A 20,105-nucleotide genomic window follows, 5' to 3' on the forward strand; every position below is an offset into this window, starting at 1 on the left:
TGCCCTAACTGTAAAGGAAGCCATCCTGCCTTTTCCAAAGCTTGTGACCTTTGGAAAACAGGTAAACAAATCCAGAAATATAAGGTAGAGCATAAAGTCACATACCCTGAAGCAAGGAAGCAAATACTGTTAACCATGCCTAGCCGATCATACGCATCGGTCACTAAAAACAGCCGGTCAATTTCAACTCAAACAGATGTCTCCATAGAACCAAACATTTCATTTGCCACCTGGGCCAAAACTATGCTAACGTGCAATAAACAATCTACAGTTAATGAAACCAGCAACACACCAATCAGTATCCCAACTGATGCCATCTCAACCTTGCCCGAAAGAACAAAATCTGTTAGTGTTGAAAATCAAAAGACAATGAAACCACGCTATAGCAAAATGGAAATGGAGGTTCAGTCAGAGGACGAAGACACAGTACTAGAATTACATGCCAATGATACCATGGACACAGGACGCCCAAACTTTCCCAGAAATGAAAAATCAAAACTAAGCAGGCAGAAACCTCAGAAAAAAGTCAGATCAATCTTCGTCAAATAAACCCAAGCAATGAACAAATTCCTACAATGGAACTGCAGAGGATTACGCAGTAATATAGATGACCTGAATGATTTACTCATACAAACTAACGCATTAGGAGTATGCTTACAGGAAACATTTTTATCACCAAAAGTTTCACTCAAATTCAAAAACTATACTATGTTTAGGCGAGACAGGGATTCTGACTCTTCTTCCCGTGGAGGGGTAGGTATTCTTGTCAAAACTACCATACCATCAAGACATCTCCAACTAGAAACCTCCCTAGAAGTTGTAGCAGTTCGGATAGCAATGGGAATATCATTAACCCCTGCGTCTGTTTATATACCACCTAATTATCCTTGTTCCCAGACTGAACATGACAACCTTTTAACACAACTGCCGCCTGCTGTCTGTTTACTCGGTGATTTCAATGGTCACCATCCATTGTGGGGATCCTCTGCTATGGATAAGAGAGGCCAATTAATTGAAACATTCCTAGATAAGTATAATCTGAATGTATTAAACACTGGTTCTCCAACTTATGTTCAATTACCTACAGGTACAACATCTGCCATAGACTTATCTATCTGTTCAGCATCTCTTTTTCCAAGTATGGAATGGTTGATGTTGAATGATCCATTCCACAGTGACCATTTTCCCATCATCAGCTCAATTCAAACACAGGTCGTATCATGCCCCAAAGCCCGTATATCTTGGAATTTCCACAAAGCAGACTGGAAAAACTACTCTACTTGTGTCCTACTAAACAAACAGTATGTACAACAACAACATATTGATGACGTAACCGAACACATTACCAGCCATATATTATCAGCAGCCGAAATTTCTATTCCAAAATCCAACCAGAGCAAGCGGGTACACCAAAACCAATGGTGGAATCAAGATTGTACCATAGCGAAAGTAGAAAAAAACCGTGCTTGGAACCAATTTCGCAAATTCCCCACTACCGCCAACCTTATAGTTTTCAAAAAACTGAGAGCCAAAGCAAGACAAATTAGGAAAAAAGCAAAACGTGACTCCTGGATTAAGTTCGCCTCAACTATTAACAAAAATACTGACACTCGGATTATTTGGAAAAAAATACAAGCTCTGAATGGAAAATTTCAACCGTTACATTCTCCAATGTTGTTGTTGTTGTTGTTGTTGTTGTTATTTGGTTTTTAGGAGCATTAGCAACTAAGGCCATATTGCTCCGGGATATGCGGTGGTCATTCCCTGACCTTTCCGCATCCTCCGTATTTGGTGGTGACGGGCTCGAACCCCGGACTAATCAAGAAGCGTGTGCTACACACTGCTGCTCCTTCCCACCTGGCTACGGAGGCGCCACATTCTCCAATAATACAGTGGAATGGGCAGGACCTATCTTCTTCTACTGACATCGGAAATGCTTTAGCAGAATCTTTCTATAATACTTCCGCCTCAACCACTTATGTGACTGCTTTTCAGAGAATTAAAACTAATGAAGAACATAAAAAAATTGAATTTTTCAACTAATCTCCCACTTCCATATAACCAGCCCTTTACTATAGCTGAACTCAAAGAATCCTTGAGTAAATCTCCAAATAGTGCAGCAGGACCAGACGGCATTCACTACAGAATGCTTAAACATCTGTGTGAAGCTGATCTGTACACACTATTGCTATTTAATAACAGTATCTTCTCAGAAAACACATATCCTCTCTCATGGTGTCATTCTTATATTTGTGCAATACCAAATCCGGGAAAAGATACCTCTCTAGTTCAAAATTACAGACCAATATCATTGACAAGCTGTTTGGGCAAGTTCTTCGAAAGGATGGTGCATAAGAGGCTCACTGGATTCTAGACTCCCAAAATCTGCTTTCTGATCACCAATATGGCTTCTGCAAAAACAGGTCCACCCTAGATTTACTTGTCAAAATTGAATCAAACATATGTAACGCCTTCATCAGAAGACAACATTTAGTTATGGTTAACCTGGATATTCAGAAAGCATTCGACACCACATGGCGTCATGGTATTATCACAGATATGCATCAGTTAGGGTTGAGAGGCTATCTCCCTCAAATTATTCAGAACTTTTTAAAGTTACGTACCTTTCAAGTCAGATATCAAAACTTCCTATCAACATCTCATATTCAAGAAGAGGGTGTCCCACAGGGTTCCATACTGAGTCCAACCCTATTCGCAATTAGGGTCAACAATATATTCGAAGATCTTCCAAAAACTATTGAAGTATATATGTATGCAGATGACCTCACCATATCGTGCCAATCACAAAATATGAATACTATCAAAAGACAGTTACAAATTACTCTAAACAGAATATAATCGTGGACTTTACGCAATGGATACCATCTTGCTGAACAGAAATCCACTACCACTCATTTCTGCAAACTCCGGTCATTTCATCCTGATCCTGAGTTAAAGATAAAAAATGTGTCGGTTCCTCTGGTTAACACTGTCCGCTTTCTTGGCCTGGTACTAGAAAGAAAACTGAACTTTCAAGCACATGTGGCCTATCTTCGTACCATCTGCTTGAAGAAATTGAATATCCTTCGGTGTGTGTCATCCATGTCCTGGGGCGCTGATCGGCATACGCTTATCCATATTTATAGAGCTCTCATCAGATCCCGTTTGGACTACAGTTCTCCAGTGTATTACTCTGCGAGGAAGAGTACTTTAGAACGATTAAATACCATCCAGCACAGTGCCCTTCGAGTTTCTCTAGGGGCTTTCAGAACTTCCCCAGTCCAGAGCCTTTACATCGAAGCCCACGAACCTCCCTTACATCTTCGGAGGAAAACATTGCTTTTAATATATGCCGCAAAAATCTGCAGTCTTCCCTCCCACCCGAATTGGAGATGTCTGTACAATACCGAATGGGACTCATTTTACAACAGTAAACCAAATGAAAACAGACCTGCTGCACTTAGACTTAAAGAACTAACTCAAACGTGGAATATTGAAATCGAGAATATATGTCAGGACATAACACGGCCTGATCCACCGTGGACAAATATCCCTGCAATTTACGATGACTATTTCCAACAGTGGGGAAAGAACACCTTGTGTCCCTTCAATATTGCACAGTTACATGAAGCTCACTCTGCTTCTAATTCACAGGCCTGTAAGATCTATACAGATGGATCGAAAACTGAGACCCAAGTAGGCGCTGCGGCAATCTTTCCATCTTAGCATTAGCATTAGCATTAGTAGAGGCATATGATGCAAGAAAGCAAGCTTATTCAGCATCAGCCAAAAAAAAAAAAAAAAACACACCACTCCCATTTCACCCCTCCGTTCGTTCGAAATACCTGTCCAGTTGAGCCTTAAATTTGTTTAGGCTATCAACTTCAACAACAAGTGACGGAAGTCGGTTCCACCAACCAACCACCCGCTGGCCAAAGGCAAATTTCCGCACATCTATCCGACATCCGTCCTTCCTCAATTTGAATTTATGCCCTCTGAGGTGATTATTTTGAGCAAGATGAAGAATCCCATTGGCATTGAGCATGCTCAAACCATTCAAAGCCTTATACACCTCTATCAGATCACCTCACCGGTGCCTAGTCTCCAGACTCTGTAATTTGCAAAACTTAAGCCTTTCTTCGTAAGAGCAACCCTTTGTTCCATTCACCAATCTTGTTGCCCTTCTCTGTACCCGTTCCAGCAGCTCTACATCCTTCTTGAAATGAGGCCTCCAGACCTGTATACAGTACTCAAGATGTGGCCTAACCATTGCCTTATACAAGGGAATAATCACCTCCTTATCCCTGCTAGAAAAATTCCTGTATATCATTGACAAGACACCATGAGCTACTCTTGCAGCTCGTCTGCACTGCTCAGAGAACTTCATATCTGCCTGCACAATTACCCCCAGGTCCTTTTCATTCTCCACCACTGTCAGTGTAGTACCGCAGGGTTGATATGTTGCTCTGGGGTTACTGTTTCCCATATGTAGTACTTTACATTTGTCAATGTTAAACTTCATTTGCCACCTCTCAGCCCATCTGTTCAACCTTTCCAGATCCTGTTGCAGCAGCATAGCGTCAGTAGTGTCCTTAACAACCCTGCCAACCTTTGTATCGTCTGCAAACTTGGACATTAAACTTGATATCCCATCATCAATATCATTCATAAACACCGAAAACAACAACGGACCCAACACTGAACCCTGAGGAACTCCACTAATAACATTAGTCCACGTTGAGCAGTGTCCATTGATTACCACTCTCTCTGCCTTCTGCCACTCAACCATCCCCTTATCCATGGGCCGTTAATCTGGGCGGTAAAAATAACCCTCAGGGCCAAAAGGAGCTAACATGGATACGAGCAGTTATCCACCTTTAGAGGCATTGAGCTCAACGTCAAATTCCTGACGACTGTGACACCAACCAGCCCAAAAGGTTTAGAAGGGAAGCTCAATGCCATGATGAATTACTAAATTTCTTGGCGATTCATTCTTTATCCTCCCAACCTGTGGGCAAATTATCACCATTCTTGATTCAAAAATATTTGGAATCAATTACTGGATTACCAAAAATGGTGAAAAGACTACAATTCGGAGATCTCCTCATTGAAACAGCCACCGCTAAACATTCTGAGTGACTCTTAAACACAACATCATTTTGTGGGCTCACAGTATCAATTACTCCACACAGAACCTTAAATTCATTAAAGGGTGTAATCAGTGAGTGGGACCTAATTACAGTCTCCAAAGAAGAGCTTCAAGAACTAAGTAGTCAAAAAGTTACAAATGTGAAACGGATTATGACTAAAAAAGATGGAAATCTCACTCCAACGAGATCCATCATTTTAACATTTAGTACGTCAATTAAAGCTGGCTATTTGAATTGTCATATTAGACCATATATTTCGAATCCCTCTCTCAAATGCCAGAAATATGGGCATTCGCAACAGGCATGTAGAGGTGAGGCCATATGTCCCATCTGCGGCTCTAAAGATCGCTCAAGCGGATTGCTCTGTCAAAACCCCTGTTTGTCCAAACTGCAAAGGAAGCCATCCAGCTTTTTCCAAAATATGTAAGCTATGGATTACAGAAAGAAAATTCAAAAATACAAAATAGAAAATAAAGTCACCTTTCCCGAGGCACGTAGACAAGTTACGTTGACCATGCCTAGTAGTCGTTCCTATGCAGCTTGCACTTGGAACTTCGTTTCTACTGCAGCTCAAACAGATGTATCAGTTCCACCTCTCTAGTGAACTGGCTCAAATCTACGCTTTCAACCTCAAAGAAAGATAATCCTCCAAAAAGAACTAGCGAAGCCACAAATACTCCAATCAGCATTCCTACTCATACCCCATCAGTCCCAGTTGGAAAAGAACAATTCAAATCTGAATCCGTCTCTAAAAAAACGGAATCTCCCTCCAAAAGCATGGATGTAGATGAGCTACTAGACAATGAGGAACCCATTCTAGAACTCCATGCAGATGACACCATGGATACTGGATGCCCCACATTTTAAAAAAATTACTGGAAAAATGTCCCATGTAGTCAGATGAATCGCCCTCAGGTAAACCTAAATAATGCATAAGATCATATAATGGAATTGCAGAGGACTAAGCAATCATTCTGATGACTTAAGAGATTTAATAGCTCAATTTAATCCCATAGGTGTATGCTTACAGGAAACATTCTTGTCACTCCAAAATTTGCCAAAGTTTTCAAGTTATACCATTTTACAGATGAGATAGGAACTCAGAATCACCTGCACGTGGAGGAGTTGCTATTCTTGTTAACGCTAACATACCATCCAGGCCGATCCAATTGAGAACCATCCTAGAAGCTGTGGCAGCTCGCGTTGCAGTTGGTACATCATTTACCATTGTTTCCATTTATATTCTGCCATCTGCACCACTTCTGCTTTCAGAACTTGACAACCTCATTGCACAACTCCCAACTCCAATTTGTCTTTTTGGAGACTTTAATGGACACCATCCATTGTGGGGATCGGCCACAATGGATAGAAGAGGCAAAATGATGGAGGAATTCATGCATAATAATGATCTTAATTTATTAAATTCTGGATCTCCTATCTACATCCACTTAGCAACCGGATCTGCTTCCGCAATAGACTTGTCAATTTGTTCACCATCCATATTTCCAATCATGACATAAAAAAAAGTAAAGTGCAGCCATTATCAACCCACTGCAGGATGGAAGCCTCCTCAACAATTCATGCTGAGGGAAATGGACCATAATCTGTCACGCTGGTCCAGTGCGGGTTGGCAGATCGACTGTATTCAGCAGTCAGGGGCTTGAACCCCGGTCTACTCAAAGAGCGTGTGCTATTGCACTCCCACTCCTGACCACTTGGCTACGGATGACATGGTCAGTATTAACCGATCCCTTTAACAGTGATCACTTTCCAATTATTTGCTCGCTACAAACAGGGGTAACTTCAAATCCCGATCAACGATCCACTTGGTAGTTTAAAAAGGCAAACTGGGGTGGCTATTCTGTGCAGATACGCTTAGACAGATTTTATGTTCAAAGACAACATATTGATGATGTAAACACTTACATAACCAATCAGATTCTGACTTGCAGCTCAGGCCTCCATTCCAAAACCACACCATATCGAAAACACAGAAATCACTGGTGGAATACAGATTGTTTAATTGCCAAACAGGAAAAATACCGCTCTTGGAATAATTTCCGCATGTACTCCACCACTAGTAACCTTATTGCTTTTAAAAGACTAAAAACAAAAGCTAGACAAGTTAGGCGGAAAGCGAAACGGTATTCATGGATTGCTTCTGCCTCCACCATTACCAAAGACACGGATACACAGGTCATCTGGAAAAGAATAAAGGCACTAAATGGCAAATTTGCTTGGCTGCCTTCTCCGATACTTCATTGGAAAGAGAAAGACATTTCTACTCCCGAAGAAGTTGCAACTGCATTAGCTGAATCATTTCAAAAATTTCAGCTTCTGCCACCTATGCCTCCATCTTCCAGAACATCAAAGCAGGTGCAGAACGGTATAAAATTAACTTCTCCACACGCCGCTCATTCCCGTACAACCAACCATTTACGTTAATAGAACTTCAAGAATCATTAAACAGATCTTCCAATAGTGCTGCAGGTCCAGATGGAGTTCATTACATTATGTTAAAGCATTTACTTGGAGAACCCTATTAATTATTTACAATCGGATCTTCTCTGAAAATGCCTATCCATCTTCATGGTGCCATTCGTTCATTATCGCCTTACCAAAACCAGGAAAAAACCCTTCCTGTGTTGAAAACTACAGGCCAATATCTCTTACGAGCTGCATTGAAAAAAAATTTCGAAAGAATGGTTCATGCTAGGCTCACTTACATCCTGGAGTCAGAGAATCTCCTTCCAGATCACCAGTATGGTTTTCGAAAAAATAGATCAACCCTAGATGTGTTCATTAAAGCCGAGTTTCATATCCGAAATGCCTTTGTCATGAAACAACATCTAGTCGTGTTCGATTTAGATCATGAAAAGGCATTTGATATTACATGGCGGCATGGTATTATTACGGACTTTTACCATCTAGGGCTAAGGGATCATTAAGGCATTAGGGAGCATTAAGGAAATAATTCAATTTCCTGAAAGATACAAAAACGTCCTCTCTACATCTCACATTCAGGAAGAGGGAGTCCCGCAGGGATCAATAGTCAGTCCAACACTGTTTTCATTCCGGGTTAGCAGCATGACACGAGATATCCCAAAAACTGTTCAAACTTATATGTATGCAGATGATCTTATACAGATAAACCTATATGTATGCATTTCCTGCCAATATCAAAGTATGAATACCATTGGCAGCTACAACTTGCTATAACCAAAATAGAATCCTGGATTTCACGGAACGGTTACAGACTGTCAGAAAAGAAATGCTCTGTCACTCACTTTTGCAAGAAGTGAGCTCTCCATCCCGACCCTGAACTACAAATAAACAATACTCCAATCCTGCTTGTTAATACCGTTAAATTTTCTTGGACTACTATTAGACCGCAAACTAAATTTCGAAGCTCACATCACTTCTTTGAGAACTTCTTGTTTAAAGTATTTGAGTATGCTTCGTTCGGTCTCATCTATGTCATGGGAAGCTGATCGGTGTACTTTGCTGCATCTTTATAGAAGTTTAATTCATTCACGACTAGATTATGGTTGTCCAGTGTATGACTCTGCCAGGAGCACTACTTTAAAACGGCTAAATATGATCCATCACGGCCCCAAGTGCCAAGCGATAGGGACCAAGCGATTTTCTTAAGCGAATTATAAAGTGATCCTTCCAAGTGATTTTGTTCTCTTTCATTTCTAGCCGCTCTTATTCTCAGTTCATTGTAAGTGGTTCTTCACTTAGCAGATTTTAAGTAGAACCCAGGAAGGAAAATCACCTTTCTTTTTTAGGATATTTATCCATTTTTTCACTAACAAACTAATCCGCCAGCCGCTTGGTCACTAGGTGGCACTGCTCCTGCCTCCCCGTGGTGGGGCCGGAAACCTGAAAGGAAAAATAATCCTTTCAGGGCTAAAAGGAGCAACAATGGACTTGACAAACCAGGCTTCTCCTGGAATTATGGATCAAACTGATCACAATCGGCAGCAAGATGATCCTAATCCATCTACTGCCAAAAGACAAAAGAAAGATGTGACCCACACCATCTCGCCACTCTTTCTAATTGTTCATTCACTATCAGACCAACCAGTTTGTAAACTTTCTCCCTTTGTTATACAGAGGTGTCTAGAACATATAGCTGGTCCACCGAAAATGGTTCGCCGCTTGAAATCAGGCGACCTTCTGATAGAAACGTCAAATCATCGACATTCTGAGCTTCTTCTTGAAACCAAAACTTTTGGAGGGATTCCCATCAAAGTCACTCCACATGCCACTTTAAATTCATCTAAAGGGGTTATCGTGGAATGGGACCTCCTAAATAGCTCTGAAGAAGAAATCGTACAAGAGCTACAAAACCAGAATGTCATACATGCCAAAAGAATCCTTATTAAAAAGGATGGAAACCTCGTTCCAACTCGCACCATCATACTTACTTTCAGTACTCCAACTCTACCATCATCAGTCAAAGCCGGGTACCTGAATTGCCAGGTAAAGCCATATATCCCCAATCCGATAAGATGCTTCAAGTGTCAAAAATATGGCCATTCCCAAACAGTATGCAGAGGACAAGCTATTTGTGCCACTTGTGGCTCAAAAGAACATACCTGTAAAGAATGCAATACACAGTCTCCTTGCTGCCCAAACTGCAAAGGAGACCACCCTGCCTATTCCAGAGACTGTAATATATGGAAAAGAGAAAAGCAAGTTCAAAAATATAAAACTGAACATAAGGTAACATATCAAGAAGCCAAAAAGCAGATACCACTATTTCCAGCAGTGAGATCATATGCAGCAGCAGCAGCAACAGCAGCAACTACAGTACAGAAAACAAAGGTAATTGCAATACAGACTGACATCACAATCCCGCCTAACATCTCAATAGCAGATTGGGCACGTAACATTCTTATACAAACAAAACAAAAAGTAGATCAGGCAATTAATACACCCATTGTAATCCCACCAGATGCTGAAGATCCAACACCAACAAGCAGTACAAATTCCACCAAACCTGCTGAAAAAACACAAAAAAATACTGACACTATGGAAATTGATGAAAAGGAGAAAGAAGATGAACCAGTTCTGGAACTTTACGCAAATGATGACATGGACAGTGGTTGCCGACCCAGCTTCCCCAGAAAAGAAAAAATCAAAACAGATCGATTAAAACAAGCAACTCATCGTAAGTCATCTGAATCAAGTACTAAACCCAAATAATGCGTACACTTCTACAATGGAATTGTCGTGGCATTCGAAGTAATTTAAGCGATATCAAAGATCTAATTTCCGTATATGCTCCTGCAAGTATCTGTTTGCAAGAAACAAACCTAACTCAGCACATAAGTATTTCAATCAAGAACTACAATGTATATAGGCAAGATCGAAAAACCAATACAGGTCATGGAGGAGTCGCCATTCTTGTTGACTCTAATGTTCCATCCAAGCATATTCAGCTACAAACACCCCTTGAAGCAGTCGCGGTACGCATCGTGACTGGAATTACCTTGACTATGATTTCGCTCTACCTTCCACCTAATCATGCGTATTCACTGCAAGAATTTGAGGATCTAATTGAACAATTACCATCTCCTTTTTGTTTGATGGGGGACCTTAATGGGCATCATATCATCTGGGGATCACTTCATACAGACAAAAGAGGACAGATGATTGAAAAACTTATAAATAATAGGAACCTAACACTCTTAAACACAGGTACTCACACCCATGTCCACTTACCAACAGGGACTACCTCTGCAATTGATCTCACCATCTGTTCCCCAGCTCTCTTTCCTCTCCTTGACTGGTCTGTTTCCGATGATCCTTATAGCAGTGATCATTACCCAGTTGTTTGTCACCTACTAGCAAATGATGTACAGCAACCTATAAGAGGTATAAAATGGAAATTTTGCAAAGCAAACTGGGAAAAATACCAATATGCTGCTTCTCTAGATGAGAAAATCATAAGACATACTGATATCAATAATGCTGTTACTCACATCACAAATCAAATAATTTCTGCAGCAAACATTGCAATACCAAAGACAGCTAACCAGTCTCATAAACATTATAAGCCGTGGTGGAATGAAGAATGCTTGGAAGCAAAGAAAGAAAAAAATAAGGCTTGGAATCAATTCAGAAAGTATCCCACCACCACCAATCTCATAAAATATAAGAAAGCCAGAGCAAAAGCACGCTATATACGCCGGAAATCTCAGAAAGAATCCTGGATATCCTTTGCAAGCAAAATTAATAGAAATACGGACAGCAGAATAATATGGAATAAAATTAGACAAATTTCAGGCAAATATACAACCGTCCCTAAACCGATCATAAGCTGGAAAGGTCATGACATAACTGAACCAGAAAAAATTGCAAATCTACTAGGAGAAACGTTTGAGGAATTGTCAGCAACAACGTCATACAGACCAATCTTTCAAACATATAAAGCTCAAATCGAAAAATACAAAATCAATTTCCATGCAGCTCATGAGATTTCATACAATCAATCCTTCACTATAAATGAATTACATAAAGCCCTAGCCAAATCTAAAGAAAGCGCAGCAGGTCCGGATGGAATCCACTATCAAATGATCAAACACCTCCCTAAAAACTCTTTATGCATGCTGTTACTGCTGTATAATAGGATATACCTTGAGGATACATATCCAGACTCTTGGCGACATTCGTTTGTACTGGCCTTTCCAAAACCTGGGAAGGACCATTCAAATCCATATAATTATCGTCCCATCGCGCTCACTAGCTGTCTAGGTAAAATTTTAGAAAAAATGGTGAATGATCGGTTAACATGGTTTCTTGACTTCCATAACCTCCTGAGTCCTAGTCAGTATGGGTTCCGGAAAAATAGATCAACAATAGACATAATGACAAAAGCTGAATCAAATATTCGCAATGCCTTTCTCCGAAACGAACACCTTGTAATGATATGCCTTGATATTGAAAAGGCGTTCGATACTACGTGGAGATATGGTATCCTTCATGAATTGTACAAATTAGGTCTTCGAGGCCATCTACCAAAGTTCCTTCAGAATTTCATGACTAAAAGAACTTTTCAAGTCCGTTATCATCATATTCTGTCTCTAATATACAATCAAGAACAGGGGGTCCCCCAAGGCTCAGTCCTCAGTGCAACCCTTTTCGCTATCAAAATAAACCCTGTAACAGAAGTTATTCCAGCAACAGTTGAAACCTACCTATATGCCGACGACCTCACAATATCATGTCACTCACAGAATATGCGGACAATCGAGAGGCAGCTCCAATGTGCTATTAACAAAATAGAATCCTGGTCCATCTATAATGGATATCGAATCTCAGTACAAAAGACAGCGGCAATACACTTCTGCAGAAAACGAAAGATGCATCCTGATCCAGAACTCAGGATAAGCAATCAACAAATTCCACTGAAACAGAGTATCCGGCTACTAGGACTAATCATGGATCAAAAATTAAATTTCCTAGAACACATAAAATATCTACGTACAATGTGCTTAAAGAAATTAAACATTCTACGAGCTGTATCAGCCATGACATGGGGAGCTGATCGTTATTCACTTTTGCATGTTTATCGTGCAATGATAAGATCTAAATTAGATTATGGTTCTCCCATTTACTCCTCAGCTAGGAAAAGTGTGTTAAACTGGTTAGATCCAATTCATCACAATGCATTACGTGTTATTTCAGGAGCCTTCCGTACCTCACCTGTGTATAGCCTATACACAGAGATCCATGAACTCCCACTCAGTCTTCGTAGACAAGTTCTTCTTATGAACTATGCTGCGAAAGTTCAAAGCCTTCCTGGACATCCAACATGGCAATACTTGTATAAACCGAAATGGGAAAATTTATATACGAACAAACCTCATATCTGCAAACCTGCAGGTATCCGACTAAAAGAAATACTCTCACAATTGAACTTAAGTATGGATAAAATCTACCAAGATACCCCCACAGCCGTTCCACCGTGGAAAATCAGTTCAATTGACTGTGACATGTTCCTCATAAAATGGAAACAGAGCAATATCCCAAGTCAACATATAAAACAGCTTCATTCCTCTTATGTAACGCAATTCTCTGACTATTCTCATCTGTATACTGATGGATCCAAGACGGCCACACACGTTGGTGCTGCTGTTGCATTGCCAAACAACATAATCTCACAGTCTCTTCCAATAGAGTGCAGTATCTTTAGTGCCGAATTGTTTGCAATAAGTCTCGCCCTAGATCACATTGCCAAAACTTCCCTCGTAAAAAGTATTATTTTCACAGACTCATTAAGTGCAATATATGCTTTACAGACAGAGGATCATCCATCTCATCCGTATGTAAGAAAAATTCTTTCCTCCCTATTACACCTTCGGGAAAACAAACAAAGAGTCAGATTCACTTGGATTCCTGGACATTCTGGAATACTCGGCAATGAACGTGCGGATGATGCTGCAAAACATCCTTCTAACAAAAATTCTCACTTGCATAAAATACCGCTCAATGACTTTAAAAACATCAATCGAAAAGCCTCTGAAAATATATGGACGCAGACCTGGAAATCTCAAACAAACAATAAATTATACCAAATTAAACAAGAGCAGAAATCCTGGAAATCAAGTTTTCGGTCAAACAGACATGAAGAGGTTATCCTCGCCCGGCTTCGCATCGGGCACACATATTTAACACACTCTTACCTCCTAATGAAAGACGATCCTCCACAATGCTCTCAGTGTCTGACCACACTAACAGTGAAGCACATCATCATAGAATGTCCACGATACCAAATTGCCCGCCAATCAGCATTCAAATCGCATTCAAATGAGCCATTAAGCCTTGAACTCATTATGGGAGAAAACTCAAACCTCAGTGAACTCTTATCATACCTCAGCTTAATAAACTTAACTAATCATATCTAATATGTTAAAGCAGTAACAATGTAACAGGAAATAACAAAACTTGAACAGGCGCAATATAGCCGAAGTTGCTCTTGCGCCGTTAAACCCCAAACAACAACAACAACAACAATGATCCATCACAGTGCTCTGAGGACTGTGCTGGGAGCTTTCAGGGCTTCTCCGATCCAAAGTCTATATATTGAAGCACATGATCCCCCATTACACCTCCGTAGAAAAACACTACTGCTTCACTACGCTGCTAAGGTCCAGAGTCTACCATCGCACCCAAGTTGGGAGTATCTCTATAATACTCGGGATGCCTTCTATGAGAGCAAGCCAAATGAAAACGGACCCACCTCTCTCAGGATCAGAGAGCTTGTTCAGACTTGGAATGTCAATTTAAATGAAATTTTCCAAGACACAACTACACGTGTTGCTCCTTCGACATATGTGTCTGTCTCTCAAGATACATACTTCCTCCAGTGGGGGAAAAATATACCTTCCTGCAATATCAGTTACATTCAGCTCATGCTATGAATAACCATGCCTGTAAAATTTATATGGATGGTTCAAAAACTGAGAGTATAGTAGGTGCTGTGCCAGGTTTTCTTTTATGTACAAGTTCAGCCACACTACCGCTTGCTTGCAGTGTCTTCACAGCTGAATTATATGCCATTAAGTTAGCGCTTAGTAAGATAATTGAGCTTTCCATCTCATCTGCCATAATTTACACAGATTCTGTTAGTGCTGTCTCTGCCATAAGGAAGAATTCCTCCATTTCTCACCCTTCATTGAAACAGATTCATTCCCAGCTTTTGCCTGCAGTGTGTTCAACCAGTTTTTGCTGGATCCCTGGCCATTCAGGCATTCCCGGAAATGAAAGTGCTGACTTTGCCGCTAAACATCCTCAACCCGTTCTCTCACAACATCCTCAGGTTCCTTTCTTTGATTTTAAGTCTGTCATATGCAAAGCCTGCTGCGATAAATGGTCACAGACCTGGAAAAGTGACACTAACAATAAACTTTACCAGAGAAAAGAAGATCTAAAGCTGTGGCTGTCTGGCTTCCGAAGAAACAGACGAGAGGAAGTGGTACTGGCAAGACTCAGAATTGGACACACTCACCATACTCATCTCTTTCTATTATTGGGTGAAAGCCCACCACAGTGCTCATCCTGCCAGAAGCAACATACAGTCCGTCATTTCCTGGTTACATTCAACCATCTGGTCAAACACTTTTCAGTTACTCTCTAAATTGAATATATCACCTGATTTATCTCGCATCTTAGGAAATGAAGCAAATATTGAAGAACTTTTATTATATCTGAAACATATTGGTTTGTATAGAAGCATATAATTTAATCTCTCTAACAATACACTTTTTGTCAATTAACGATGAAGAGACAATTTGGCCTTAGTAGCCCTTGTGTCGTTAAACCGAACAACAAACAGCTACCCTTCTAAGTACATGGTCGAAGTGAGAGGTCCTTTAGGCACTTCAGATCACAACTTGGTGATTGTCTCTTCTCCAATGGAACCTTTATCTCATGGTTATTCCCAACCTCATGTTGTTTGGCATTAAAGAATGCAAAATGGGATGACCTGCGAGACTTCTTTTCTTCTTTTCCTTGGTCGGATTACTGTTTCAAAACTTCTGATGTCAACGTTTGCTCAGATCGTGTCAGTGAAATTATTCATGCAGGAATGGAATCCTTCATCCCACACTCCACTTTAAAATCTCGTCCTTTATCTAAACCTTGGTTTACCAATAAATGTGCTAAGGCTGTTCAAAAGAAGAATGTTGCATATCATAATTGGCTTGTTTCTAATTCTTCAGTTTCATTTTCTGCCTACATCAAAGCTTGCAACAATTGTAAAGCAGTTATTAATCAGTCCAAACTAGAGTTTGAACAGGCTAAGAGTAGAAAACTTGCTTCTTTCCCTAATGGTAGCTGAGCATTCTGGTCTCTTGCCAAAGCTATTGGCCGCAACTTTTGCCCATCTCTGCTCCCACCTCTGTCCAAACCAGATGGTTCTGTTGTCACCTCAGCCAAGGATAAAGCTGACCTGCTAGCATCCCATTTTTCTTCCAGCTCATGTATTAATGATTTGGTAAAACACCTCCCACCATTCCCATCATGCTCCATTCAATGCCTCCTGTGGTCTTCCGTCAAAAGGATGTCAGAAGGATTTTGATGAATCTTGATGCTAAGAAAGCTCCAGGTCCCGATTGTATTTCTCCACTTGTTCTCAGAATCTGTGCTCCTGAACTTACTCCTATTCTTTGCTGTCTTTTTTCACTTTCTTATTCCAAAGGTGTTTTTCCTTCTGCTTGGAAATTTGCTCATATCCAGACAGTTCATAAAAAGGGTGACAAATCCCTCCCATCCAATTATCGTCCCATTGCAATTACTTCTACTCTTTCTAAAGTAATGGAGAAATCAATTAACCGCCAACTCTTAAACTACCTAGAAACCTTCCGTCTGATCAACGATCGCCAGTATGGATTCCGTCAATGTCGATCCACTGGTGATCGACACTGGCTTATGTTACCCATTTATGGACTAATTCAATGGAAAAGTTTGAAACAGAAGTAGTTGCTCTTGACATCTCAAAGGCTTTCGATCGTGTTTGGCGTAAAGGTCTTCTAAACAAGCTTCCATCTTATGGTTTGCCAACTGTTTTTAGTAATTGGTTATCCAGTTTTCTCTCTGATCGCTCACTGAGGGTGATGGTAGATGGCTCTGTCTTCTGACTTCTCCACTAATACCGGTGTCCCCCAAGGTTCAGTTCTTTCCCCCACTCTTTTCCTCTTGTATATTAATGACCTTCTTCCATTGACTGAAATCCTATGCATAGTTTTGCCAATGATAGCACATTACATTCCACTTTCCATTTTGAGAAACCTTGTCCTGCTCAATGAGCTTCAACTTCTCGAAAATCTGCTACTAATTCCTTAAATGCCGATCTTCAAGTAATTCTCCAGTGAGGCAAAGACAACTTAGTTGATTTCAACAATTCTAAAACTCAGTCTTGTCTTATATCTCGCAAAGAGGATTCTTCTGCTCCTATGCTTATCTTTAGTGACACTCCGATTTCTAGGCAAAACGATATATCTCTTTTGGGGGTTACCCTGACTTTAATCTCTCTTCGCACAAGTATATTACAAATATTGCTTCTTCTGCATCTAAAAAACTTGGTTTTCTCTTTTGCTCTCGGCGTTACTTTTCTTCCAAACAGCTGCTCACTCTGTATAAATCGCAAATCCGCTCTGCCATGGAATATTGTTCCCACATCTGGGGTGATGCCCCCAAAACCTCTCTCAGGCTTCTTGATTCCATTCAGAAGAGGGCAGTTAGGTTAATTAATGTCTCATCTCTTACAGAATCTCTCCACTCGCTGTCTCATAGAGTTACTGTTTCTGCTGCATGCCTCTTCTACAGATACTTCCATGGGCACTGTTCTTCTGAATTGGCTTCTATAATTCCCACTCTCTCTTTCAAAACAGTCCGAAGACGTGCCGCCACCAGCCAACATCCATTTACTGTCCAACTTTAAACTCACAGAACCAACTTTTCATCTTCCTCGTTTATTCATTCAACTGCTGTTTTCTGGAAAAACCTTCCTTCATACGTATTTCCTGAAAAGTATAGTCTACAGAAGTTCAAGTCCAATGTCAACAAATATCTTCTTTCATCTTCTCAACCTCCAACCCAAGCACCGTACTAAGTACTATAGGTTCTAACACCTCTCGTGTTTGGGGTTTACATAAAAAAAAAAAAAAAAATATCCTAGGTGACAAGGAACGTGTATCAGACATTTTCAGATTCATGCAAATGATCAACGTCTACCATCTACTATAAATAAAGATAGGGTATATAATCACAACACCACTAAATGGGGAAAAAAAATTGTAGTGCCTAATATTAGTTTCTAAAAAAGTAGAATTTAATAATGTGTAAAAATTTCATTTTGCTTATGGTATTTCCTGTTTGTTAAGAAGTGAGATATAAAATATGTGTTGTTGTTATTAACACTTTAGATTTTAAGCTTATGTCTTTATTATATGTTTATATTATTATTATTTTTTTTAGATGATCCAGGATTTTCAAATAAAGATCCAAGGTGGGTAGGAGCTTGGTGGATGGGGTTCTTAATTTTAGGAGGTGTTTTGATTGTATGTCTTATTCCTATGGCTCTTTTTCCTCGTTCACTAAGTCAATCAAAAGCAAAATATATTAATAAAGAAAGTCGGGGAAAGTTACTGGTTAGTAGATCATTAGTATTCAAAGGTAAGATGATTTTGTTGAAAGAGAACCAAGTCTTATTTTATAACATTTTTTTTTGATGAATCATAAAAAGAATAATACTTATTAAAATATTAAGTTACGTGTCTTTGTAAAGAACAAAGCCAAACCTCACAAGAATCAATGAATGTTAATAAGATGTAGGAGGGATTCTCTTATAAAATTTCAGTTTATATTTCCTGTGGAAATGCCATGAAAATGCCCACAATTTTCCATCCTAAATTTACAGATTCCAACTTTTATATATTTTTTCACTAATAACTATTGTTCTTGACCATTATTTCATTTATTACAACATTTAGATTGCAAATTGAAGAGTTTTGCATGATATGTATTAGTCCTAATAATTTGTAGTTTTTTATTATTATTGTTAATACTAATTGGACAGCTCCTACTACACGCCCCTCGATGTTGCCTGTCAGCCCCCATTACAGACTACAGGCAAGTAATACACAAAAAGATTCACATCTAGTGGCAAGATACATGGAATAGACAGACAACCAATAAATTACATCAGATAAAGCCTGTAATTGAACCGTGGCAGTCTAGTCTATGCAGAAACCCCTCGATGTGGGCACCTCTACGTGGTGAGGGGACCTCCCAGTGATGCTGCTGGGCTTCCAGATTAGTATCACTGGGATCCAACGCCCACAGCCTAGGTTCCAGGCTAACATCAATGGAATCTAGCATGTTTGCCGTGCACTGCGACTCGTGGAAATTCGGAAAGGGGATCCTGGTGGTTGAGGTTGCCCAGCTTCAATACACCACTTTGGCCCCTGCTTTGACAAGACAGGTGGTCCTGGATGGCTCGGCCAGGATCAATCGGCTAGTAGGTTTGCCTACAAGTGTCAACCGTGTCACTGTCATGCCGCTACTCTCAAGGTCCAAGAGGCAGGACTCCAGCTGGCAGAGGTGCGGGTACAGTGTCGTTCCATTCCCAAGCGCATTTTTTTGCATGCCGGGTAGTGGGCATCCCATTTGGACACCGTGGTGGGTGGGGAGCCCAGGCACTGAACCATTTCAAAACACTTATGAACCCAGAAACTCCAAACTTTTCTCCTGGGACCTTGACACAGTCCCTACCAGATCAAAATACGGATGAAGAGAATATGACTAATGCAGCCAAACGGCCAAGAAAGAAAAATCAGGACCAATCCCAGCTTTTTTGTTATCCATTCAACATCTGAAAGATCCATTGGAAAGATGTCACCCTTTATTCAGAAGGGCCTGGAAGTTATGGCAGGTATGCCGAAATCAGTCAAACAGCTATGCTCCGGCGACATCTTTATAGAAACCAAAAAGGAAAAGCACTCAGAACAGCTTCTTCGAGCCACCTTAATTTGGGGAATTCTGATTATAGTCACCCCTCATAAGACATTAAATTCTTCTCGTGGCGCGATCTTGGAGTGGGATCTTATGGAAGTGTCAGAGGAAGAAATCTGTTCTCAACTTAAGCCACAAGGAGTGACAGCTGCCAAGAGAATATTCATACGTAGGGATGGGAATTTAGTACCTACTAGAAGCCTGATCCTTACATTTAATATGCCAGTATTACCTAATGAGATTAAAGCTGAGTACCTGAATTGTAAAGTAAGGCCATATGTACCAAACCCTTTAAGATGCTTCAAGTGTCAAAAATACGGACACTTGCAAATGGCCTGCCGTGGTTCCCTTGCATGCGCTTGATGTGGTGCAAAGGACCACGAAATAACTGGATGTTCAGCTACGAAAGTTGCATGTATTAACTGCAAT

At 40.3% G+C, this 20,105-nt stretch overlaps 1 protein-coding gene across 2 annotated transcripts in view; it reads left to right on the forward strand.

Annotated features, from left to right (window-relative positions):
* Positions 1 to 20,105, forward strand: part of LOC150077190 (solute carrier organic anion transporter family member 74D-like) — a 524,201-nt gene that overhangs the window by 147,222 nt on the left and 356,874 nt on the right. For both annotated transcript variants that reach the window (XM_090386204.1, XM_090386203.1), the window contains exon 4: positions 18,141 to 18,338. In XM_090386204.1, coding sequence (XP_090242330.1) covers positions 18,141 to 18,338 — 198 coding nt within the window. The remainder of the gene's footprint in view (positions 1 to 18,140; positions 18,339 to 20,105) is intronic.

The sequence above is a fragment of the Mastigoproctus giganteus genome, chromosome 12 (genome assembly GCF_048544385.1).
Source record: "Mastigoproctus giganteus isolate SK-2022 chromosome 12, ASM4854438v1, whole genome shotgun sequence".
Lineage (NCBI taxonomy): Eukaryota > Metazoa > Arthropoda > Arachnida > Uropygi > Thelyphonidae > Mastigoproctus > Mastigoproctus giganteus.